The sequence below is a fragment of the Mycteria americana genome, chromosome 16 (assembly GCF_035582795.1).
Source record: "Mycteria americana isolate JAX WOST 10 ecotype Jacksonville Zoo and Gardens chromosome 16, USCA_MyAme_1.0, whole genome shotgun sequence".
NCBI lineage: Eukaryota > Metazoa > Chordata > Aves > Ciconiiformes > Ciconiidae > Mycteria > Mycteria americana.
The window spans coordinates 5,531,277-5,556,461 of NC_134380.1; the positions used below are offsets into that span (position 1 = coordinate 5,531,277).

At 53.0% G+C, this 25,185-nt stretch overlaps 1 protein-coding gene across 3 annotated transcripts in view; it reads right to left on the bottom strand.

The window, feature by feature from the left end:
* The window catches only part of MGAT5B (alpha-1,6-mannosylglycoprotein 6-beta-N-acetylglucosaminyltransferase B), a 70,689-nt gene that overhangs the window by 13,872 nt on the left and 31,632 nt on the right, over positions 1 to 25,185 (bottom strand). For 2 of the 3 annotated variants that reach the window (XM_075518784.1, XM_075518783.1), the window contains exons 4-11: positions 18,480 to 18,592; positions 17,040 to 17,113; positions 15,356 to 15,526; positions 14,335 to 14,499; positions 13,488 to 13,657; positions 2,653 to 2,784; positions 1,599 to 1,732; positions 776 to 906 (exon numbers count right to left, since the gene is read on the bottom strand). In XM_075518784.1, coding sequence (XP_075374899.1) covers positions 776 to 906; positions 1,599 to 1,732; positions 2,653 to 2,784; positions 13,488 to 13,657; positions 14,335 to 14,499; positions 15,356 to 15,526; positions 17,040 to 17,113; positions 18,480 to 18,592 — 1,090 coding nt within the window. Of the gene's footprint in view, positions 1 to 769; positions 907 to 1,598; positions 1,733 to 2,652; positions 2,785 to 13,487; positions 13,658 to 14,334; positions 14,500 to 15,355; positions 15,527 to 17,039; positions 17,114 to 18,479; positions 18,593 to 25,185 lie in introns of all 3 variants that reach the window. The other variant, XM_075518785.1, reaches the window with a different exon arrangement.

Below are 25,185 nucleotides of genomic sequence, written 5' to 3' on the forward strand. Positions count from 1 at the left end.
GAGACAGTGTGAATTAACTCCTTCTTTTAAGCCCTGGAAGGAAAAGCAGCTGGGTAGCTCTGGATAAGAGCGGGGAGTACACACGTCCCCTGGTCGCTACAGGAGATGCAGGGGAGATGTTTTGGGGGGCTGGGGGTATTGTCGGTCTTTCTGCTCGCTGGCAGAGCAGTCTGGGGCTGGGGGAAGAGAGCGAAGGCTTTTACCCCACGTCTGCTGGCCTAGAGGTGGCCTCAGCCAGGATGCACCAAATGTGGCCGAGTGTTGGGTCCCAGCAAGGACCAGCACCGGCCACCACCGAGGACGGAGCAAGAGCCCCCACAGTGCTGCCCAGCCCTCTCCCCTGGGCATTACAGGCGTGGGAGGGCAGGAGGGGAGCACGACCCCCTTTCACAGGTACTTGAAAGCAGAGTCAAAGCATCCCCATCATAACACAGGAAATCACCTAACGGCAATCATTGTAATTAATACATAAAATCATTGAAATGAAATCCTCAGTCTAAGCAGCCTGTTGGGAGGAAGCATCGCCTGGAGCAAAAAGCAGGGAACGGGGTCTCGCCAGCCTCTGCCTGGTTTGCTGGAGGCACGGGACAGGTCACATCACTGCAGCAGCCTCAGCTTCCCCTCTACGAACGGGACAAAGATGCTTCTCTACAAACACACTGAGATCTGCGCCTCGACAGCTCGGGGTAAGAGCCAGAAGCTGCTCCTACCCCACAGCTCTGCCCACGACCGCCCCTGCCCGCCTGGCTGCTCCCGCAGTGCCGAGGACACCCACCTTCCAGATGCTGGCCTCCTTCCCGTACACCACCGCCATGCTGCTCACTTTGTTGGACTTGATGAATTGCCTCTCCGTCTTGTTGAGCTCCTCTGACACGAAGCCCATGAAGGAGTTGTCAGGGGTGTGAGCTGTGGACACCAAGGGGAGAAGACACGTGGCCGGACAGATGTTTTCTGGGACCTCATCAGTGTTGAGGACGCAGCCCCATTGCAGCACCGGGGCTGAGACAAGCCCGGCTCCAGAGCCTTGCTGGAGCTTGGAGGAAAAATGGCATGAATCCCCATCCAAGCAGCTCATAAAATACAGGTTTTGGAACTCGCTCGAGACGCTCTTTAAACAGTAAGACATTTTTAAAGCTGCCAAACGGGCTTTATCCAGCAACGTTTGAGTCACCCAGCGCCCAATGGGTCACCACATTCCTTTCAGACAAGCACGTCATCTTTCCACACCACAGGCAAGTCTGAACCACTGAGCTGCCTCTCGCCTCTAAAACCCCAGCTGAAACAAAACCAGGCTTTGCAACCAAAACCGCCTTGGCATTTGCCATCCCAGGAGCTGGAAAGCTCCTGGCTGTGCCCCATGTTTGGCCCTGGCTGTGCTGGAGCCAGCAACCCATCATGGAGAAAGGAGCCAGGTCTTTCTCTGCAGTGCATTTCTATAGCCCAAGAGATGGCCAAGCAGATTCAGGAGCTCCTTGCAGGCAGCGGACAGGCAGGGGGAAGCAGGAGCAGAGCCGGGGAGGATGGCATTGCCCATGCATCACCTCCTAAAGGAGGCAAGCCCCCGAAACTGCCCTGCCGTGCCTCTGTCCCCCACTTACGGAACATGGTCATGAACTGGGTGGGCTGCAGGTTCCAGTAACCCCAATTGGTGCGGTAGCCACGCAGCGTGGCGTACTCCTCGTGGTTGTAAGCCGGCTCCGTCCCAAAGGTATCGATGACCCGGACACGGCACCTGGGAGAGGAGACAGGACCGTGGTCACACCTCAAGGACCTCGGTTCGAGAAGGTCCCACTGCCAGGGACATCTGGTGTCCTCGGGCAGCTCGTCCCTTGTCTGCTCCCCGAGCAGAGCGTACAGGAACATCCCAAGCAGCCCTTCCCAACCCACTGCTCCCTCCTGTAACAAGCCATCTCCCCTTGCAGAGCTTTCATCTCCCTGACGTTTGTGAGAATGATGTATCTCCTGAAGACTTGTTAATGCTTTTCCCAATATCCTGGGAATGCTGAGGCAGGCATTACCAGCAGAAGAACGAGGAGAGAAGGGGAGCATCAAGCAAGGGAAGAGCAAAACAAGCTGAATGCAAGAGCAAATGCATTTATAATAAAAGCAATAACACTGCTTGTCATTTTTCTCTCTAATAAAATTGTGTAGGATAGCGGAGGAGATGGGAGAAAACATAATAAATAGCAGGACTATCAGCACTAAATTAAATCACGTATTTTCCTGGCTGGTGATGTACCAGAGGATGATGACATTTGTCTCGATGCCGAAGGAGCCAGGGACGGGGCTCTGCTTCTTGCAAAGAGAAAAGGCTCGCGCTTCCCTCTGTGGCGCGGCCAGCCCCGTCTGCAGGCACGGTACTTGGAAGCACACATGCACCGCAGACGCACGCAGGGCTTTTTTTCCCAACTCAGTCTCTTCTAATGAGGTTTCATCTTAAACACGTGAGGCTCCAGAGCGAGCAGACCTCCTCGTGCCGCAGCAGCGGGGGACACAGCACGGCAGCAGCTGGCAGAGCCAGGCAAAAATCAAAGGTGCAATCAAAGAGTCCGACTCCTTGGACATGGAGGCTATCCTTCGAGGTCATTAGCATTAGTCTTTGCCTGCTAATTAATGAAATGGAGAGTAAGAGAGGGGAGTGGCTTTGCTTACCTGTATTTCTTAAAGGAGAGCCCCATGTGCTGCTTCATCTGTTGGAGACCGTGGTAGTCAGTGTAAATCAGGTCGAAAGGCAAAGGATTGGTCAAGGGGCAGTTTCCCCGTCCTGGAGGCACCCCTAAATGACTGGGGAGAAGCAGGAGGGGCTGATCAGCTCCCCAGCACCACAAAAGCCCTGCAACACAAACACTCATTTCCCTGCCCAGTGTTTAACAGGGGCCATCGACCAGCTCCCCAGCCGATGGAGGGGAAGGAAGATCGTTCTCCTCTCCCCACCCTTTATTTCTTGGGCCAAAAATCTGAGGTTTTGGGGAGTCCTCCCCATCTTTGCACCTGCTCCAGCCGAGTTCCTGCTCCTCACACATGGACGATGAGGCTTTTGCACAGCATTCCCAGCCAGGGCTCACCAGCATCTCATTTGACACACACACTCCCCTGGACCTCTCTTGTCGAAGACACCGGATTTCATTTGCTTTCATTGCAGTCACATCAGTGACAGACTTGCAGAACCACGTCTTTCCCCTCTTCCCCGCCTGCAAAGCTCCCAGCTTAGCCTAAATCTCCCTCTTCCCAGTCCCATATCCCTCCCAGTACAAACACCATGCATCCTTTCTCTTACTCCAGTCCTTACAGGTACCCACCACATCCCTGAGCACCCTCAGAGTCTCCTCAAGGCTGGTGGCACTGCCTGTCCTTGGATGTTGTGCGCATTTCATTAATATTTCTGACTTTTTGTCCCATTTATGAAAGAGTTCAGTAAAGCGAGGGCAGCCGGACCCTGGGTCTCGCTCAGTGGGTTTTCAGCCAGTTCCTTACAACAGCCGTACTCAGCCCCTCTTCCCTCCTCCAGCTGATAAAATGCATTATGAAAATCCAGATAAACTAGATCAACTGCAATCTCTTTATCAAGATCATCAGTTACCTTGCTACCAAGGTGATATGTGATTAATCTGGCATGGTACGAGGCTGGTAAACCTGCGACATGTCTCCTTCCATTTTCAATTACCTCTGTGAACTGATGAATCCCTCTCTCCAAAGCTGTTCCACTAAGTGTACCACTGATGTCAGCCTGACAGCCCATCTGCTCGTCTGGACCACGTTTCCTCCCTCTCAGAAAAAAATCTGTGACACCTTCCAGCTTCAGCAGGTTTCTCAAAAATCCTTGTTACATGTACTTGTGATTTCTGAGTGCCAGTTTGCTCAGAAATACAAATGTTCCACCCCTCAGTTTCAATGTTCTTGTATTTTTTTGTCCTCCTAAAGACAATAATTCCTCATCCTCACCCCCATAACCCCACTCACACCCAAAGAGCAACAGCAACATCCTCATGGAAAACCAAAATGTTGAGCTGATGTGGTCCGCTCAAGCTCTGCCCCGCTCCCACCACGCAGTCACCCCATTTCGTTCTCAGTCCTTCTAACAGGGCTGAGGAATTTATGTTTTATTTTGCAAGTCTGAGCTCAGACAGTGTGAAATCTCACCCTTAGCTCCTGCCTGCCAAGATATCTGTCTTTGTTTTCTTCTGGGCTCTTCACTTACTCCTGGCACCTGTCTGGAGATGGGAATTTATCCCAGCCACCCCTGCAAGTATTTTCCCTTTTCTTAGGAATAAAAGGTCCAGCCAGGTTTTAAATTCCCAGGCTTTGTAGCCTTCATTCTGTGACCTTTCTTACTGGTTCTCCTAATTTCTCTGCATTTCCACTTCTGAACTTGAGAATCCTCTTTCCAGCCCTACCTGGATTTTTTCTGTCCCTTAGCTGAAGCTCGAATGGACCCACAGTCCAAGGGTCCATCCTCCAAAGAGCACTTCCATAAGGTCCTCTTTGCCCAGGCCTACGACTACGCACAGCATTTCATCTATCGATCCCACGGCTGTTTGCAGAGGAAATTGATAGCTCTCGCACCCGGGGAACAGCCAAGTTATACAGTTGTCACAAGCATTTGCTCTCCAATCTCTCCCTAGTCTTCACCAACATCATCAGAAGGGTCATATGTAGCCAGTGAAATTGGTTGGCCATTATAGCTACGATAAAGGGCTCTTGGTTGGCTCCAGGCCATATCTCCCTCTTCTTCTGATATGGCTTGCAAGCCCTTGAGTGTTGGGCACCAAAATCCTTCTTCCAGCCCCATCCCAACCTGAGACCGGTGAGGGTCATCCCACACTCCTGACCACGACTGTGACTCCAGAGAGTGAGTAACCGTGGAACCACGTCGCTCGCCAAAGCCAGGAAAACCACAGAATTTCAACTTAAGGCGAAAAGCTGCGTTTGCAGCTGCTTCATTGCTCTTGTCACAAGGAATATAAGCGGCAGCTCAGGGCAGCCCGGCCGGGTCAGCCGCGGGGGAAACAGGCGGCAGTTTTATCACTTTTATGCACAATTTTACACGACGTGGCTGATTGGGAAGATGGCAAGAATAGAAAGGCTCTCACCTCCAACAGCCACCTCAGTACGATAAATAGGGCAACAAGGAGACCCACCCTTCCCGGGGAGGCTGAAGCAGAAGGGGAATTTTTAAGCCAGTAAAAAACCCTAGGATTTTATAGAGATGCAATGCTAAATATCACATTTGCTAGCACGTGTACTGCTTTTTCCTCAGTCATCAGGAACGTGTATTCAACAGCTACAATTACTTTGCTGCTAGAGGATGAGCGCGCCTCTGCTGACCCCTCAAGCCGGGCAGCACCTCGCGCTCTGCTCCTCTGTGCTCCTCAAACCACCCCTGAATTGTGACTAAAGCTGATTGATAAACCTTGTATTTAACTACAAATCCCCAAATCATAATGCTTCTCTTCCAGCATACCCCATCCTCTCGCTGGTAGGCATCACACAAGCCGCTGTGTTACAAAATCATCCGTAATTTTAAAGAGCCCTAACCAAACTTGACAAGGGGCTGCGGGAGACAGCAATTAGTGTATCTCATACTGAAGCCTCCAAAAAACTTTCCACTGGTTAGGTAGAGCAGGTCTGGCCTTCCCAGCTCCCCCTCATCACCGCGATCTGCCACCTGTCCCCTCTTCGGGTGTTCGGGACTTGCCACGTCCATTTATACTCCCAGCACCAAGGCTGCGAGGCAGGAATAGATCTAAAAGCAGGACTGGTGTCTTCAAAGCAGAGCATCTCTCTCATTTACCCCCCCTTATCCTTCCTAAACACTTTATAACCACTGATTTTAATATTCCAATCATGCAATCCAGGCTGCATCTCTGAGGTGGGGGGGATTTTTTTTTCATTCTTCCTTATTTAAACATTCTTTATTCAAGCTTTCATCATTTGCCAGTTAAGTCAACTAATCTTCTACTAAACCCAATTTCACTCATGGTTGGAGTGAAATTTCCCTGATTTTTCCTCGTGCCATGTACTATTAATGGCGCTTGAAATTATGCAAATAAAATTGATGAGCGCAAATGCCGCCTTCTCAGCCAGCGCAGCCAAGAGATTTGTTTTTGAAAACCGCTCGATCCCAGCTCCTGGAGAAATCTCCCCTCCCAGACCAGCCAAGGAGCCGGTGGCTTGTCCCGTCCCGACGTCCAGGATTAGTGCCTCAGCTCAGCCATCTCCTCTTTGGGAGAGAGCAGCCGAAGCAGCTTCAATCCAAGCGGATGCAAGCGCCTAGCTCGCCTCTCCGCCAGCTGCCTCCACCAGCTGCGCCTACTCCAGAATAAATCTACAGCAGCTTCTTGTCCTCCTGTTTTCCCCTTATAGGTACTTTAATCAACCAGGGGACGCATTCCCTTCCCCAGCGCGGTGCAGGCTCTCTGAAATCAGATGACTGGGGGGTTATCTTTACATCCCATTGACCTATTTTCAAATTAACCCAACATTTCCTTCCACGTTATCACTCCTGGGGCTGAAAAGTCCAGCACTAAATGGATCTCGTGGGCATCTGCTGGCAGGCTGGGCCAATATCCTATATTATATTCAATTGCATCTTCTCTGCCCCCGTCTGCCGTCATCAGCAAGGCAGACTGCAGCAGGCGAAATGGAGGAGGGCTTCTGTTCTCTCTGCTCCCTCGGCTTCTGCCTGTCTACAAGAGCCCAGCAAGCCCAGGGCCATTATCTGGGGGATGAAAGGTGCCGGAGCCAAGCCCGAGCGGCTCCGGGGGGCCTGTGACAAGCCTATCACAAGCAATTTAAAGTGCAAGTCAGAGCCCATGAGATCAACGCCCCACTGCCTGGCCGCTGCTCCCAGCTCTTTCTCCTGCTAGAAGGGACACGATGACCTCAAAACCAAGGTTTTTCAAGCAATTACAGTATGCTTTTTAAGCCATCTGCAATGGTTTTACTTTTGCAGCACGCATCTGGATTGTTTCTCTGGCCCATCATCGATCCCGTGTGACACAGCCCTACCCGGCTGGGGGTGATGTTCAGCAATCAAGTTATTTATTTCTGAGGTTCAACAAAACCCTGTTTTCCTGTCATAGCAGGACGCAGCACTTGCTGGAAACCTTTGCAGCATGTCCCCAGAAGGCAGCTAATGCCGAGATTTTGCTGCTCATCTGAGCAGCAGCAGCTCCAGCGGGTCTGGGCAGGGCTCTGCTGGGAGATCCCCAGGAAGGCAATTTTTCTGGGCTGCAAAGAGAAGCCGTGAGGAGTGAAGAGTGCTGGATGCTTTGCATCTTGTAAGGGGATTGAAAGCCTCCAGAAATGGGGAGTCGACAGTCCTGCGGGGCTGGAGGCTGGGTTTGATCCAGGGGCTCCCGGCTGGACCATCTCTGGGTACGCTGAAACCTGCGTCCTCCCCGACCTCGCCAGCCCAGAGGGGCTCTGGACCCCCGCAGGGAGGATCAACCCTCCCCACGCACCAGGCGTAACCTCCTCTCACCGATATAAATTATCCGGCAATTAATAAAGTTGTTATAATCTTTATGTGACAAAGCAGAGGTTTCTGCAATGGCAAAGAAGCCAGCGAGCGAGTCGTCATTTGGCTACAAAACAAACATATTTCATGAAGGAGCGCAATTTAACAGCTCGGTAACTCCTGCTAATGTATGCACCTTCCTCTCCTGCAAAATGAAGCCCTCAAAGGTGGAAGAAAGCCCTCCCTGCCACTCCTCGCCACGGCAGGACGGCTCATCCCCGCTCCTCACGTGGCTGCTGCCAGCAAAGCTCCGAGCCGCCTTCTCGGAGGCGCCGGGAACCTGCTGTAATTAAAGGGAGCAGCTTTTGCAGTCTCGTTTTGATGTACCTGGCTTTTAATCGCAGAGCTACACGGCTGCAACTCTGCAAGCAGCTGTACCTGGCTGAAGAGGGGAGGAGGAGCTGGGGAGGTGATGGGATCCACCGTCCTCCGGCGAGAGCTGCCCTCCCAGCCAGGCAGAGTCAGACCCTGGGAAAGCACAGGAGGGTGCCAGAGCAAGCAGCTCTTTCTAGCCAGCAATTCAGCAAATAATGAAGAAACTTCCCAGGAAAGGGAAATAAATACTTGGGCTCCTCCGCAGAGCAGCAGAAGCTGAGCACTTGCATGCTTGCAGCGCCTGGACAGACCCTCGGACAGACGGGCTGTCCCCTGCTGTCCCAGCTGCTCCAGCAGCTCAAAACGAAGGGGCGGTTTTAGCCAAATCTTCATGGACACCACCAGAGCAAAGCCGATTTGTAGCCACTAACGTCGCAGACCCCTGCCTACCGCATCACCTAAGATACGTCTGCTGGAGACGTGTCCCGATTCAGCTATGGACTAGAGAATCCAATAAAGCTCAGACACACAGTGGCGTGTCCAGCATTCATGTAACCCCTCGGTTCAGTTTTCATCACCTCTGTCTTTGCGAGGGTTTGCAGAGGTCGAATACTCGCAATTGGGGGCATCATCTTCAGCTCCCACCGAGACCTATAACCAAACATCCAGCCTTTCTGAAGCCCGCAGCATCCCGTACGCAACCACGTCCCAGCACAAACATCAAACCCTGGCCAGAAAAAGAACAACCCGGCAACCCTAACAGCTTTCAGAAACACTCAGTCTCAAGTAGCGGGAACATCTGATGCTGCATTAAAGGCTGAGGTTTCCTCCCCACCAGTGCGGAGCTGATAAATCCCACGGCCACGCCACACAGCTCCATTAGGACCACACGTGACTGCTCACTTCTGGCCATTTTCACAAGAAGTTCCTGGCTTGCCTGCGCAACGTCAGGACTGTGTTTGCCAACTGGCAGGGGAAGGTGAAGCCTGGAGCCTGTGCATCACACGAGTTTTCACGTGAACAGATGCAAGACAGAAAGATGGCTTTTATCTACAGAAAATAATTAGAAATGCCTTCGTCTGGACATCGTGTTTCCATTTGAATGGCCTTTTTTTCAACCTGAATACACCTCGGTGACTGTGGAAAGCGCAGGAAAGTAGCAGCTATAATTAAGTATGTGCCAGGCAATGAGAGGAGAGCGGCGGCAGCGGGAGCTGAGCCTTGTCCCGCTGCGGTGCCGGCCCTGCCGTGGTGCCGGCCCCACTGCAGCCCATCCACGCTGCCCCGGCACACGGAGAGCGGCTCGTCACCCAAACCACACGCTGGCCACAGCTACCGCTCGGCAGGGAAAGGGCTGCCAGCACGGGATACAAGCATGTGCTGAAAATTAAGTGCCTTGCCATGGCCGGTATTAGGAGTCCAGAACTTGACACCGGAGCAATTAAGCTCCAAGAACACTTTGTAAAGCCCTGACCCCACGAGGCATCAAATCCTGTTTTCTTCGACTTTCTGTCCTGCCTTATGAGCAGTTAATTTCAAGGGGGCCATTGCAAAAAGCACCTTTCAGCATCGCCAAGATCAATAGTCCCTGCCGCTCCAGCAGCTCACAGTGCCGCACCTCCGTCTCCCTGAGCCTCTCCCTTAGCCCCGCAAAAGCAGCTGGGGATGCCGACATGACCATTCCCGTGACCTAAGGAGGGGGTAGGAGCTGGAGGTCCCCGCAGCGCCCGTTGTGCCCCTTCTCCTGCGGGGAAGGGCTGAGCGCAGCCCTCCCCGCCTGCCCCGGGGTGCGGGTGCTCCAGAGGAAGAGGCTCGGCTTATCGCGGCTTTTGCACCGGCGCAGCCACCGGTCCGAAGGTGCTGCTTGGAATTTTCCAACATCTACTCCTAAGCTGCCTCATTAACAACTCAGCTAAGGTCTTTCAGGCACTTCCCACTCCTCCCCTACCAAGCAACACACACACACACACCAGCCTTGATTCCCACTTCCCTGAAAGCACATTTTGGCTACCAAAGCAGCATAAGGAGCCTTCAGTAAGAATAAAGTGTTTGCATTCAGATTTGGGATCTTTCCTCCCTCCCTGCTTCAAGGCAGGGCTCAAAATGCTGCCAGCTCCCTCCGCTGCCCCTGCCCACCCAGCACAACCCTCCGATGGAAAGCAGTTCCTGACTCCCTGCTCCAGCTCGACGCTTTGCTTCCCTCCCGGGGAGCTGCACAGGCCCAGCCATGCTTTGCACCAGATAATCCCGTGTTTCACCCCTTGCCTGTCAAGACTCATCAGAAGCAGCTCACAAATTCACCGGGAAATGCAAAAGAAGACAAACACCTGCACTTAGTTCGACTACAGGAGAAAAATTAGCCTACAGTAGGACACAGCAGCGGAATTCACGGGTCTTTAAGGTCTACAGTGGGCAAAAGATAAGCTAGATAAGCTAGCCCTGGAAAAGCAGGGCTGAGCTCAGCAGCACCTATCTCAGACCTCCCAGGGGCATTTGGACAGTGCCTAGCTGAGTCCTGGAGCAAGCCTGCAGATCCCCAGAGCTCCTTGGCTTCGCTCCGATCAGCATTGGTCCCCCAAACGGAGGGAAGAACCATTTAACAGCCCTGCTATTCACCGCTTGGCATCTGCTGCTCTCCCTGTTGGAGCTCCCCGGCATGGAGAGACGCCCAGCACAACATGGTCACGCTCCCAACCTGTTTTCACGCCCAGCCCTCCATCACCAGCTTTTTGGACCAGGGATTTACTTTTCGTCCTCGTTTGCCTGATCGCCAGCATTTCAGACCCAATCCTGACCACCGCCTCCGGGCACTGCTGCATTGCAATCAATATAGATGCTAATAATGAACAGCTCTCAGATAACTACCAGCTGAAGTGTACGCACACAGACTTTCCAGTGATCCCTTGCCAATGATCAATATGTGTAGAAAAATCAGCTCAGAAATTTGAAGAGACAAAAAACAAACCAGCAGAGAGGTTATTCCATGCTGAATAATTTACGGGCGCCAGCCTTTGCTCCATGAAGGCCGTGCTGGACGGGAGCAGCTACAGCTCTGAGCCATGAAAGGAGCAGGGGGTGCCAAAGAAAAATAAACAAGAAGTAGACTCAACATTTCACATTGCTGGAGCAAAATATCCCCAGACCCACTCCAATGCTGGTGCCTGCCCTGCTGCAAGCTCAGCAAGAGATACCCAGGATGGGAGAGGACAAATTTAGCCCCGGTCTACAGCAGAGTAAAGCTTTGCTGCTTCAGGAGGTTACACGGGGGCAGGAGGGATAAGAAATCACTTGGGCTGACCCTTCCACGGCAACACGGCTTTAGCTTTGCTTCATCCTTGCACCCCAACTCCAGCCCCTCACGCATCCCCTGGCTCTCTGCATACCAACCCCTGCCCAAAGCTGCGGCTACAGGTAAAGTCCCCTCCAGGCTTTAACGAAGTACCCAAGATTAACTATTAGCACAACTCAGGATTAATTACACGTGTTCTGCTAAGCCTCCCGCTTGCTCGTGGTCAGGCGAAGGCTTATCTCAGCACTCCTCAGAGCCACCGCTAATGCCACACCAGCCCGACAGCAGGGACGTTGCTGAGAGGTCTGCAAGCACGGAGCAGGATGGCTGGCACCGCTCGGGCCTCCCCTCGGGGGGGACCTCTGCTCCCCCTACGACACCCGTGTTAACCCATCTCTTGACGGGCTGCAGGAGGGTCCCAGGGAACACTGGGCTCGGTCTCCAAAGGGACAGAGGGGACCCAGCTACGGCCCCAGGTCCTGCCTCCGCTCGCCCCAGCCCCATCAACGTGGAGGTGGCCCCACAACGTAGGTGTGCGGCATTTAAAATGTCATCAAAGCCAGGCATAGGACATGCGCTCAGGGAGGTGGGGACGGTTTCTATCGCTGGGACAGACGGAAGCGCAAGATGTGCAGCCCAGCCCAGCTCGCTCGCTCCCCTCGCAGCTACAGAGGGGAAGAGACAGAGCTGCCGTTCCCAGGCATCCTAGGGGACATGTCCAAATCCATGTCAGAAGAGGAGTTTTCATCACTGCCAACCGATGTCAAAGATCCTACGCTTCTGAGAAAGGCAAAATACTACAGCCAGCAATGCAGCTCTCTCCAGAGTCACTCGCAGATGGAAGCGGATGCTGCAAAACCCCCCGTAAGACTCAGCCAGCTCCTTCCCCTTGTTAAACGACCACCACGAGGCTCTTCATTAAAAAACACAAACAAGAACCACACAACAACACCACAACCCTCCTAGCCATTAACTTCTTCCATCCTTGAGTACATGGATATTATTTAGCATGTCAATTTAGCTCAGCACGCCATGCGGAGATCGCCGTGATACATGGCCGCCTCTTTGAGAAGCTGCTGCCTTTTGCATTAGGACCAGGATTATTTTTTTGAGTTAATTAGTTGGGAGCTAATTCCATTCATTAATTCTGAATGCTGCAGGGGCTGGGTTGGGTTTTGTTGGTTTTTTTCACTCCCTTTTCAGCATGGCTCATTACGCGGCCGATGCTGGCTTAGCATTGCCCAAAACCGGCTCAGTCCCCGAGGCAGCTTCAGGCTTTTCTCGATTTATAACCCACCCGAATTTGCGTTTTCCCTGGCACTTGCCCTCCACTTGAGATGTCTCATTGGAGGTGAGGAAATCTTGCGAGGTGACAGGAGGCAGCAGCATCAGCCCGCTAATAGCAGAACTGCATCAGCAGAGAGGAATGCGGCACACGGTTATCTTCTCCCTCTTACTTTTTCCATCTAATATTGGCCCCTCTTGGAGACAGGGTGCTGTCTAGAGACACTTATAGACTGGCCTGGCGTAGCTGTTTGCACACTCTCGCCCTGTGTCACTCCACATCCCACGGCAGAAAAAGCCCATCCCTCTGCGGGAAGTGCCCCAGCAGCGGCAAATTCCCCCGCAGGTCTCGAAGCCGCCACCGGCACCTCCCGAGGAGGGACTCCTTGGTGGCTGCCACCCCCCTGCAAGGGACGCGGGTTATTTTTGGCAGCTGCCCCAGCTGCCTGCCTCGCGGCGGAGCAGGAAGGGAGGGAGGGAAGGAAGGAAGGAAGAGAGCACAGTCACCGCTCAAACAACGCCGGCGAAGCCACAGGGTTTGAGCGCAGCCATGCACGGTGGGAAGAGCCAGTGACCTGTGGGACACCTGCATCCTGCAGCCACACGGCCACCAGCCCTGCAGAGAGCATCCCTGGGGAACGGGGGGGTAAAAGGGAGCCTTTCCTAAGCCCAGCCCCAGGCAGGTGTCAGGGGACACGGGCGATGCAGTGTGCTGACAGCAAGGGATTAATGCTGCTCAGATCCAGCACCGGGACCACGGGGCAGAGCCCTGCCCCAGACATCTCCACATCAGCCCCATGCAAAGCCCTGCTGCGAAGCCTTAGTTCGCACCAGTCCTCCTCGCTTTCCTGGGACGCGGAAGGGATGGGATCGATCCCAGCCTTGACGCTGGTGGTTTGCACCCACCCAACACTTGCACCAGCACAGCACCAGCGCTGCCCGAGATGCAGGCGGGGAAAAGCCACCCCCGAGCCTTTGCAGACCTCGTGCTTTCATGCAAAACCTCGATGCAACCCACACCCACATGGGGGGCAGACCCTCTCGGGGGGGACCGTGCACCCGCAGCACCGCAGCACCCACCTCTGCAGCTCCTTCAGGGAGACCGTGACCCTCAGGCTGTGTCCCAGGAGGAAGAGGGCGGCCAGGATGTCAGCCCACTGCACCATCTCGCCCAGCGGGCCCCCCTTCAGCACCCGCGGACTGAAAACATCCCCCGACTCCTCCGTCAGGAAGCCGATATGGATCAAGATCTAGAGAGAGAAGGAGAGGGGTCAGTGCTGGGAGGGGTGGTGCTGGGACAAAGGGACAAGTTGGGTTTTCCAGCCCAAAATGACTTATGGTGCCCGATTTCCTCCAGCTCCTTTTGCAGGCTGTAATTATTCAGGGAAATCACTCGGGTGTAAAGACAAGTGATCTATGTCCAATTAGCAAAGACCCAACAGTCAGAGGCTACCAGCTCCTATCGACTGGTGCTCTGTATCTTGGGACCAGGCCCACGTTCCCAATGTACATCACAGTCCGTCCCACGGACCGGAGCCGCATCTCCCGGCACACGGGGACCGAAGGACAGGGCACCGCAAAAACACAAATGGGAGGGCCAGCAGCCTCAGCACCTCCACGAAGGAGACGTGCCAACCTCCCTGCCCGCTGCTGACAGCGGTCTGCCGGCTCGACATCGTCTCCCACCCACCAGGACCTGTCTCCAAAATTCACCCCATCGTTCAGCAACGCCGGTCCTGCAACGTCCTGAATGCACGCAGAGCCGTGCCCACGGACCACAGACCCAACCCTGCAGACCCACGTGCTTCCATAAATGAATTTTCCTCCCAGCCCACTCACATCCCAGCTGTCTCCGCTCCCCATGTCCCCAAGGGCTCAGCTTTTCCATCCCCCCCCCCCATGACCACCCCACGCAATTTGCTCGTACGTGTTTCTGGTCCCTTTGCCGGCCCTTCAGCTTCTGCTTGAGGCGCCGAGCCGCCCGCAGCCACTGCTGGGCCAAGTGCCGGATCCTCTTCTTCATGAAGCTGAGGGACTCCTTGCCCGTGCCAATCAGCTCCAGGAGGCGAGCCAGGTCGCTCCGGAAAGCTGCCTAGGAAAGGAGCACGCTCTGCATTTTGAGTGTAGGGAAAGCAGCTGCGAGAGGAGCCCCTGGGCTGCCACGGGGGCTGGCGGAGGCTTGCCCATCACGGCTGAGGTGCCGTGGTCCTTCCTGGATGGACAGCTTCCCCTGGTGCCACCAGACCTGACACCAGAGCTCCTGCACTTAATGCACCAAATGCCAGGGGCCCCGTTTCACCCAGAGCATCTCGTGACATCCCGGATTCCTCAGCACAGGAGAGGCACGGAGCTGTTGGAGCGGGCCCAGAGGAGGGACACAAAGATGATCCGAGGGCTGGAGCACCTCTGCTACGAGGACAGGCTGAGAGAGTTGGGGTTGTTCAGCCTGCAGAAGGGAAGGCTGCGGGGAGACCTTATAGCAGCCTGTCAGTACTTACAGGGGGCTGATAAGAAAGATGGCGACAGGCTTTTTAGCAGGGCCTGCTGTGATAGGACAAGGGGGAATGGTTTTAAGCTGAAGGAGGGGAGGTTCAGACTAGATATAAAGAAGAAATTTGTTACGATGAGGGTGGTGAAACACTGGCACAGGCACCCGGAGAGGTGGGAGATGCCCCATCCCTGGAAACATTCCAGGTCAGGTTGGACGGGGCTCTGAGCAACCTGCTCTAGGTGGAGATGTCCCTGCTCTTGCAGGGGGGTTGGACAGGATGACCTGTAAAGGTCCCTTCCCACCCAAACCATTCTGTGATTCTGTGAAAACCCATGTGCAGCATTGTGGCCCTGCTGACACCGGTGGCTCCGGGAATATTTATTTCCGGCAGCCTTGAAGCCATCAGCTCCCCGCCAGCCCCCCAGGACCAGCAGCACACAGGCTGTCCCCACCTTACCTGCACCCGGGGCAGCGGCGGGGGGGAAGGCAAAGCCGCCGTTCGGTTTCGCCACGGCAGGGGAGGGCAGAACCACTCGACTTCGCTGAGGTAGATGAGGAATGAGCACTCGGTGCCGTCCACGCCAAAAAACGCATAGCAGGGGTCGGAGGTCCACCTGGCCCTCATCCACTGCGAGGGGGCAAAGAGACACGTGGGACTCGTCCTCCGGCCAGGAGGAGACACGGTAGCCCTGCGAGCTGCCCTTGCTACGGGCAACCTCTATTCTCCATCACCTTTCTCTCGCTGGGAGCTAGAAATGAAGGGCAGAGGGTGGATAGAGGGCTGCAAACCAGCAGGCACCCAGCACCAGTGCCGCAGTGCCGACGTTTGCCTGCCCGGTGCCTCCAGAGCACGCGGGGCAGAGGAAGAGCCAGGAGGGTTTGCCGGGGGCTCCCTGGGTTTCTAGCACTGGTTCCAGCACCAACACGTGCCTTCCTCGGGGGCACAGCCGTTAATCCCCAGGAAACGATACACCAGCGGGTTTTCTTCTCGTTCGCTTTGCTGGGGAGCGAGCCGAGCTGCTGATCTCATCGCCCCGGGTGCAGGGGGGCGAGGAGGCACATCCACCGGCAGTCCCCGAGGATGATTTCACATGAAGGAGAACAACCAGCAACCAGAGCAGCAATTTATCATCCCCTGCAATGGCTCTTGCCGGCCTCTTCCTAATTCAACTACAAAACCAAATCTACTCGGGAGACAGGTCGCTGCGCCCAATATGTAAAACGCAGCGATCACCCGGACAGGAGATCGAATTACAGCCTTCCACAATTAAATTACATTCCAAATTTACTCAAATCATGGAAGGAGAGGATGCCTAGCACCAGGGGAAGAGGAAAATACAAACACCCCCCCCCCCCCAGTATCATTTTAATATACCCTTCAACATCTTTTCAGGGAGACTCAGCCCTGCAGAAGCCTGAGCTTGAAGCAGGAGGCTGGGAAGGGGAGGGAAGAGGGAGATGCTTTTAATTAGTTCATGTAAATATGCTCTCTGACAAAGCAATCATGCTCCGGGCCAGATGCCAGGCTGCATTCGGGTGTAAAGAGCAGGTTGGGTCAGGCAGGACATCCTATTTGAGATGGAGGTCCTGGCCACCTTAACGAGATGCTCTTCTGTGCAACGCTGAGATTATTCCCCAGACACTAGCTAACGCTCCAGATATTTAAAGACGATGTGACAGTGCTTTCTCCTCACCGCGCTTCTGTCATTAAACACAGAAACTGCAGGCAGGGAGGGCTGCAGGCAGAGGTGGTCTCACAGAGCTGATTCTGCTGCTGCCTGCACACCTCTGGGTACCGTGGCTTCAGTGCTTTGTACGACGAAAACTGAAGGTATATGCCTTATTATTGGGGGAAAACAGTTACATTCATATAGCAAAGGCTGCCAGAGGAGGTCGGACACCTCCTTTGTGTTTTCTCCTCGCAGCATAGCCGTGCTTTTGCTTTCCACATCTTTGGCTCTGCTCCTCCTTCTGCAACTGGCCGTACCTTTCCCATTTTAAAGCAAATAGTTTTATTCTGGAAAGCATCCCCCTCCCCACTGCCCTTCCCAGTTTAACCCCTGGGGTCATTGCTTTGTGCCCTTCCCGGCAGCTTCCACCCGAGGTCGAGACCCTCTCCCAGACAGGGAACCCCGACTCACCTCCACTTTCCCAGCACAGTCAGGATATTTGGGGTCCCTGGGCACCTCACACTGGTCCCTCCTGCCTTCCACCACTGCAGAAAGACAATTTGGGCATGGGGAGAGCCAGGACATGCCGGTGGAGCAGCTAGAAATGCTGGGATGGGATGGGATGGGATGGGATGGGATGGGATGGGATGGGATGGGGCTGCCAGCCCCCAAGCATGCTCATCGGCACTGTAGCTGGGCCGGCAGACAGCCCCATCCCACTTGATGGAGCAGGACACCAAGATGTGAAGCATCTTCCCCAAGGCAGGGAGGAAACAGAGGAAACCCCCCAGCCCTGTTTCAACACCAAGAGTGTGTTCCCCTTTCCTAAATCTCAGCAGGTCTCTTTATAGCACCTCCCTGCTGCTCTCAGCCTGGTCCAGACCCCAGGTCCCACCTATCCACGCTCCTCTTAATCATCCATAAGCAGGCTGCAGTATCTAAGGAAGCACTTAACAGCCTTTACGCCGTAAACTGGCAATAAAAATTGTCCTGCTGAGCTGTTGAGAGAAGACTCAGCCCCTGGGGCCAGCCCTATAATAAGGCACAAAAGTGGCTAAAAACGGTAATAGGATATTTTCTTCCTCTGTGGTTGGATTAATAAAAGACAACACCCCGCCTATAGCCCTGCTTTGCCTATAACTGAAAAAGCATGAGGTGGAAGAGGCAACAGAAGCATCTTCTACCTGATGATGCCAACCCAAACCTCGGGAAACACACAGCCGTGTGCAGAAACATCTGGAGAGCCCAGCTGCCCTCGCAGCGCTGCCGGGTTGGGATGGGAACGTCTCTCCTAGCGCTGGATCCCCTGGGCTTTGGATCCAAACCACCACATTTTTCTATCCAGGTGTTTGTGCTGGCACTGCTCCTTGTCTTTAATTCTGCATTTAATTCTGTGGCGTTTATTTCTGACAGCAATTCAGATTTGTCATCATTCCTCCCCCTTGCCGGCATGAGTTTCCCAGGTCTTGCTCCTCTGCAGATTGATCTCCCCCGCTCTCCAGTCCTCCTGGGCCAAGTGAAGCAATGCTTTCAGGAGATTACTGCTGTCAGAGGCCACAGAGGGTGGTTCCCTATGCAGCCTCCTTTTCCTGGCTGTAATAGCAAGGTGAGAGCCCTGCTAACCTCCGAGAAGGCTCAGACCACGCTCAGGACCTCCTCTCCCTCAAAGAGATGGTCTGACCATGTGCTGCATCCACACAGAGTGGGACACAAACAGTCCTGGAGGTCTGCTGAAGAGCTTCAGGTGCCCTACTTAGTCCTGCAGACAGGAGCGAGCTGGGTAACCTCAGATCCGCATCCATTCCCCTGCATTTTTACCAAATTTTTCATGCTAGGCTTGGCTGGATCTCCCTGTTGCAACTGCCTAACACGTAGGACGTTTGGAGCACGGGGACCCCTGGGGACACTCACCTTTCCCGTTCAGGAGGCTGTTCCGGAGAATCTGATCTACTTTTATTGCGATGTCCGAGACATTTTGAGCTATAGCTTGGATCCTCTCCATCAACCCGGCTGCTGGCTGGAACCTGGGAAAAAAACCAGAGACCCTGAAAACTTGATGTCTCCCAGTGGTGGCACCCAGGGGTGCTTATAGCAAACCTGCCGTCCTTGGAAGCTGCCAGCAGGTTGAACTTAGCTCCAAGATGCAACATGGGAACGCCTGGTCCAGCATGTACTGGGCAAAGAGCTCATTGCCTTCCAAGAGGTTTGATTAAAAACCTGTGTAAACCAGTATTCTACCATTTTTTGCAGTGTGCCGATAAACACGGATGCATCTGTGCATTTTACATGGGGAAATATTAAATAGGCTGGAAAAAAATTATTTTTCTTATTTCACATGTGCTATGTTTGAAAATCCTCTGCTGCGATTATTGGCCTTGCAGTGCATGTAGGAAGCTGTGCTTGGAAAAAAAGGGAGAAAAAACCCAAAAATACAGAAAAAGGAAGGCAAAACCGGAGGAGGGCTGAGGAAGCTTGTGGGCCTGGAGCAGACTGTAGACCGATGCAAAACACACAGGACACGCGGATGGCCTGAGCCAGCCTGTCCACCAAAGATTTAGCGAGTGGATTTCCAGGTCCCGCAGCGAGGAGCTGTGCAGGGACAGGGTGCAGGGACAGGGTGCCGGGGCGAGCGTCGGCCGCGCAGCAGGAGCCAGGGTTGAGCTGAGTGTCACAGCCCCAGCAAAGCCCGCGGGCACCTTCTCACCAGGGCTTGAGATCAGATTCCACCGGTTTGAATAGCTGCGTGTGCCGTCTAGCGAATTAAACCTTGCAATCAATACCGTCCTGGGTAAACAGCACCATTAAACTCATCTACATAACACATTGTGTAGACGGAGCGACAGAGCACTATAAAGAGGCCGGGTGTCAATTAAAACCTGGTGTAATATATAAAAGGGCAAGAGAACTCAATCCATCAGCAGCGGGGCCCTGCCAGGCTTGACAAGGAGCAAGCTCTCCACCTCCACCGCCTTGCCTGCCATTTCCACCGCAAACAACAACCACGTCTCGACGAGCGTGGTTACCGCAGTAAATAATTTCCCCTTCTGCAGCATCTGGGTCATAAGTTTTTCCTCCTGCTGCCACCGAAATCATTATAATACAAGGAAATGTCACAAGCAGTGAGCAAAACCAAAAGGGCTACCTTGAATACTCTTGGCACAAAAAATATGTGCTGATGTCAGGTCCTTCTCGGTGAAGTTTTATGTTTGTTCTCCAGCAGATCAGTGAACCCGAAGGCTGGGATTTAAAGTACCTCTGTCCTCAAGGCTAAAAAAATCCTGGTTTTATGAACCGATGCTGCTTCGGTTGTTGATTTAAAGTCCATTCGCTAGCAGTGAGCAGCCCACATTTTTCCTTCTGGCGTGGTTTACGACCATCAATACTCAACTTGCATACCTCCATAGGGAGCCACATATCTTAGGCTTTTAAGAAATAATAATTAAACGCAGAGGACACCATTGCCCCCAAGAAACTTTCAACCTTTTGCAGAGAATAAACCCCAGGTCTCCTGCTGGCTACTGTAACCGCTGCAACAGCAAGGTTGCTCACGAGGCTCTGGTAAAATACGGGCACAAAAATGACCTGTGACGAGCTCTGCATGTGAGCGTGGCTCCGAGGAGATAAAACGCTCTCGGTCCGAGGGCTGCACAGCTCAGCCAGCCCTGAAAGCTCTCAACCCCCCTGTTTCTGCAACCCTTTTTGCACTGGCAAGCAGCCGTCAGACCACGCAGGCGATGCACGTGCGGTCAGTAAACAGGAAAAAGCTGAGATGGGCAGTTTAGGAGCAAACATCCCAAGGATGCAGTGAATTTAGAGCCAGCGAGCCCAGCCTCCTGCTCCAACAACAGGAGAGGGACGTCGGCTTGGTGGAGGTGCTCCTCAGGTTTCTCCACTGCTCATGGAAAGGAGAGAGGACGAACACGGCCATGGCAGCCCTGTTCCCGTGCTTCAGAGCACCAAATCAGCCCACGATCCAACTTCTACCTCCTCCCAGAAGCTATCCCAATTCTCACTTGGGTCCGAACCAGCTCCCAAACACCTAAGTAATTAGATGAAACCCCAAAGTCAACAGCAACCTCGGTCCCCGTCTCCTCTCCGATGACCTCCAGACCACAGCTCAGCCAGGGCCGAGCACTGGGCACCCACAAACACGTTCAAACAAAAATCAGGATCACTATCCTAAATAAACGGCTTTCTTCCAGGCTCAGCCTCACAGCCAGCCTAAGTCCTGCCGGAGCTCCAGCCACGGAGGCAGTTTCCACCGGGTGATGGATCTGGCCTCGCACCTATGCCAGCTCGTCCAGCTCTCGTAACCTACAGCTGCTCCCCAAACACAAAGATTTCAACTCAGAGCCCTTTGGTGTAAAATGTACGTTTGATCATCACGCTCAGACAGCACTTCCAGTTCTCGCAAACAAGACAGCCGCATCGCCTGGGCTCTGGGAGGCTTTCCCCAAAAATGCAGAGGGTTACTGAAAAGCGACACGTGGTTCAGCGTCCACCATAGTTCTTGGCAATATATTAAGAAGATGGAAAAACCGCAGAAAACATCCCTCCAAAACAAGCAACCCGACTCAAATCTCCCACCGCTTGCACATTCATCACCCTTATTTGTCAAACCAGTTTTTTCCAAATCCCCATGACTTTGAGCGAGGGATTTCATGCTTGGAGTGAAGAGCTTCGCTCCCACATCGGGAGCTCTGATGGGCCTCGGTGTTAGCACTAACACGGGCAGCACCGAGTCAGCCACCTCGGTGTTTTTATCTGTTGGGCAACGAGGCTATCTCTTGAGCAGCAAATTTCATTTAACGTATTAAAGAGATGACAAGAAGGTTAAGCAAAAGTTGCATCACCTATCATTACAGTGATTTGTCACCTAGGCAGAGGACAAGAAAATAAGACATTTAAAGTAAAGCCTTGAATGCAAAAAGGTTTTCTGTAGCTCACCAGAATTTGATGCCTTATTCTTGGTAACTGGAGACACTGGGAAGGACAAGGTAAGTGGCTTATTCTGCTCAGTGACAGCTAAGAAGGGGAATATCCCACCGTGTGTCTCCATCCGAGCTGGGATGCCAGCACGGCCTCTGCCAGCCCAGTGGAAAGAAGAACTCGCTTCCAGCGCTACCCCTACACAGGGAGCAGCCACAGGCTTTTTTTTTTTTTTTTTTTTTTCCTTGTTGCTTTCTAAATTTTTCTATAGCGACAATATAAATGCCACCAAAATGCGCTGGGGCTGTGCCAGCTATTGAAACTCCAGTAAATTACTATGGGTTTTCTAGAACAAATTTTTCCCTGGGACCTTAAAACCGTTTACTACAGCAAATACAGTACTTTTACTTCTAACCATCAATATTGATTTCGTCTTTATTATTTTCAGATTTATATTTCCTCATGTTGATTAAGATTCAGATCACACTGTGCCTTATAACGCACTGTATACAGTATTCGTCTCGTTTCAAAAACTGCTATTAAGATATATCTTTCCCCACTGGCAGATCATTTGCCATATAATATGGCCAGAGGTTGAGTTTTCGTTTACTTTTTCATGCATTAATTTGGTTGCCTTCACTTTGCCTCTTGTCCCCAACCCTGCAGCAGCAGCTCAGATTCAGCCTGTTTATCCCTTTACAAGGCACTGTATTTTTATTGCCTTTTATAAAAAGTGCATTATGAAAAGATGAATCTCTTTCTATTTGTGTGTTGTCTTCATAATACAAGCCTTAAACATACTTGCTTGTTCATCCGATATTTCTTGCTATTAACTGGTGAAGGCAGTGACTTTGGGAAGACCGATACAGATGGAGAAAAGCAGATGCTTTGAAGATAATAGATCAACAAATGCAACATTCGCACAGAGCAGTTTACCAAAGGATTCCAACTTGCTCATTATGATGTCTGCGCTTCCATTTGCCTCTTTAAAGATTTTTTTTTTTTTTTTTTTTTTTGCCCAAAGACCCGAGGCAGAGCAGAAAGCAGCTGGGAAGGGTGCCCAGGAGCCAGGGCTGGTGCTGGGCTCTCGCTGCTTCCCTGCTCCGGGGACACAAATCACCCCCCGACGTCCAGCCCCACAACAGCCTCGCTCTCCAGGACAGGGAGCCGAAATCCTGGAGGCGGTACTGATGGATAACCCTTCCCAGCAAGGGGAAAAGGGCTTCTTCCATCCTCCTGGCTCCTGCCGTAGCATTCGAGGTGCTGCCCATTAAAATAGCTGGGGTATCTCGTGGAGAAACAAACCCCTAGGGCATCTCCAGCAGGTCACCCCGTGGGCTCAGGCTCCTCTCCCCATCCATCCACCCCGGTGGGACGAGCTCGGAGTTGCCCAACAGCCGGTGGGGGACAGGCCGAGGGGTCCCCAGGGATGTAGGGAAAAGCCCTCATCCAAGTGCTGGATAACTAAAAAAGGCGATTTAAATCTCCAAGAAGATGGAGCAAGTACAAGCTTTGCTCCTCTGGCATAAGAGAATCCAAGTAAACCTCATTGATGCTGGAGGCAAAACTTTTTGGGGATCCATGGCCTTGTGCGCGTCTCTGCATCCTCTCCAAGGTGGCTTGCACCCGAAAGGCCGGGAGCCAGGGCTGCCCACGGGGGAGCGAGCAAGGACAGGAACACGGACACAAGGGGGTTACCGGGCGGCTGATGCTCTCCCTAAAATTTGGGTCGCGGTCCCCTGACACCGATGCTCCCAACGGAGGGTGCAGCAGGAGCAGCAGCGGTGGCTGGGTGGGTGCCCCGCTCGCCAGGCTCAGCTGCACGCTTTGCGTTTATTTGACTTGTAATCCTGGTTTTAATCCTCATAACTCGGTTGCTGGAGCTATTACCCTAAGCCTGGATAAACAATCTCGGCTGGGTTTGAGCTCATGGTCCGCGCAGCGGTGGGGAGGCAGGAGAACAGCCGAGCCCCCCGAGCGCCGGGATGGGGAGCGCGGGAGGGTCCTGTGCCCTGCTCCGCTTGGGAAAGGCTCAGACCCCCAGGGAGCAGAGCAAAAGCCCAAAGCCCTCGTTGCTATCAGCTTGGCAGAAATTTATAGCAACATTAGGAGGAAAAAAGAAAGTGCTGGGGCTGAGGCACGGGACTCTCTGCTTTGCTACCCCCAGCACGAGCTCTGCCAGGTCGTTCAGCTCCTCGGTGCCTTTCCTGACATCAAACAAGGACAGGGATGCTGCACCCGGCTTTGCAACCTCCCCAAGAGCCACGTACAAGAAGGCCCATACCACTGATAAGCGGTTTTATGCTTCACAGGCAGCTCCAGCCAGTCAACTGGATAAAAATTTAAAAATAAATTAAAATATTTAAAAAAATAAATAAATCACAGAATACCGTATGCTTCCAATACAATTTCTGGTGTCTCTGTATACTGCAATCTTTTCCATTACACCTCAGGGTTGAGACAAACAGCTCGGTCTTCCCTCCCTGAACACCTGAAGAGAGACTGGAGTTTGCTCTGGCTGTGTTTGCGCTCACTGGGAATTCACCCTGGGCAAATATCCCAGAGAACACGCGTCGGGACGGGAACGTTCCTTGGAAACTCATGCGAAGCAAATATCGGATGATGCATGGGCAGAGTCCTGCCTGAACTCCTCCAAGTTACGTAATAAATCACGTAATAAGTACCAGAGCATTTTATTCACTAAAGTGCTTCCATTTATTTTAATTTCAGTTTACTGTGGGTGACGTTTCTCACACAAATGCATTGAGAGGACCAGACCCTGAGCTAACCCAAACCCCGCAGCTGCACACCCCAGGGGAGGATGCTGCCGTTTTAGCGAGCTGGCAATAAATTTCATGAAAAAAAAATGATGAAAACCAACTTTCCAATCAAAGCCAGAATCTCGCCAACACAGGGAGAACTTGCCAGCAAAGTATAACCAAGACCATTAATTAAAATATTTTATGAATGCTACAAAGTGCTCTGAGATGCTTCCCAAGCAGAACACGAAGCCGAAGCCACAAGCCCAAACCTTTGCTTTCCTCCTGACTCCCAGAGCAGCACCGAGCCGAGCCATACGCCCGGGCAGCAGCGGGTTTTATTTATGTGAACACGAAGGGTCATGGGATCGTCTCTTTGATGTACGTTAATCTTCACTTGATTGGGGCATAAATCAGATATATTTGCCTATGTGCTTGAGCAGCCTTATGCAGGCTGCAAGAAACCGCCTTCAGTGAGCCGTGAAGACATTGCCAGCCTCAGCAGTCTCGACTAAGAGGGACCTGCCAAAAAATTAGACCAAAAATACCCAGTTTTAACCACAATGCCCAGGGCAGGGGATCCCCTGGATGAGATGCTCTCCCAAGCCCGTGCTTTTCTGCAGCCCTCAGCCTCACGTTTTCTTTGCCAGCTGGGTGTTTCGTGGGCACGCTCCACTTCATTTTGGAAGGGTTATTTTGGCGGCCTGCGTTTCCACCATCAGCACTGCAGCCTCCCCGGACATCCCCCTCCGTCACACCCGTGCCCCCCTGCTGGGAAGCCCCCAAGCCCATCCCTCCGGAGGGGGCTGCTTGCTCCCGGCCGCTCCCAAATCGGGGACATCTGATGGAGGGTTAACAGGATCTGATATTCCTTGTAGGGTAAATCAGACGCACAGCCTGGGCAAAGGCACCCTGGTGCCATGCTCCTG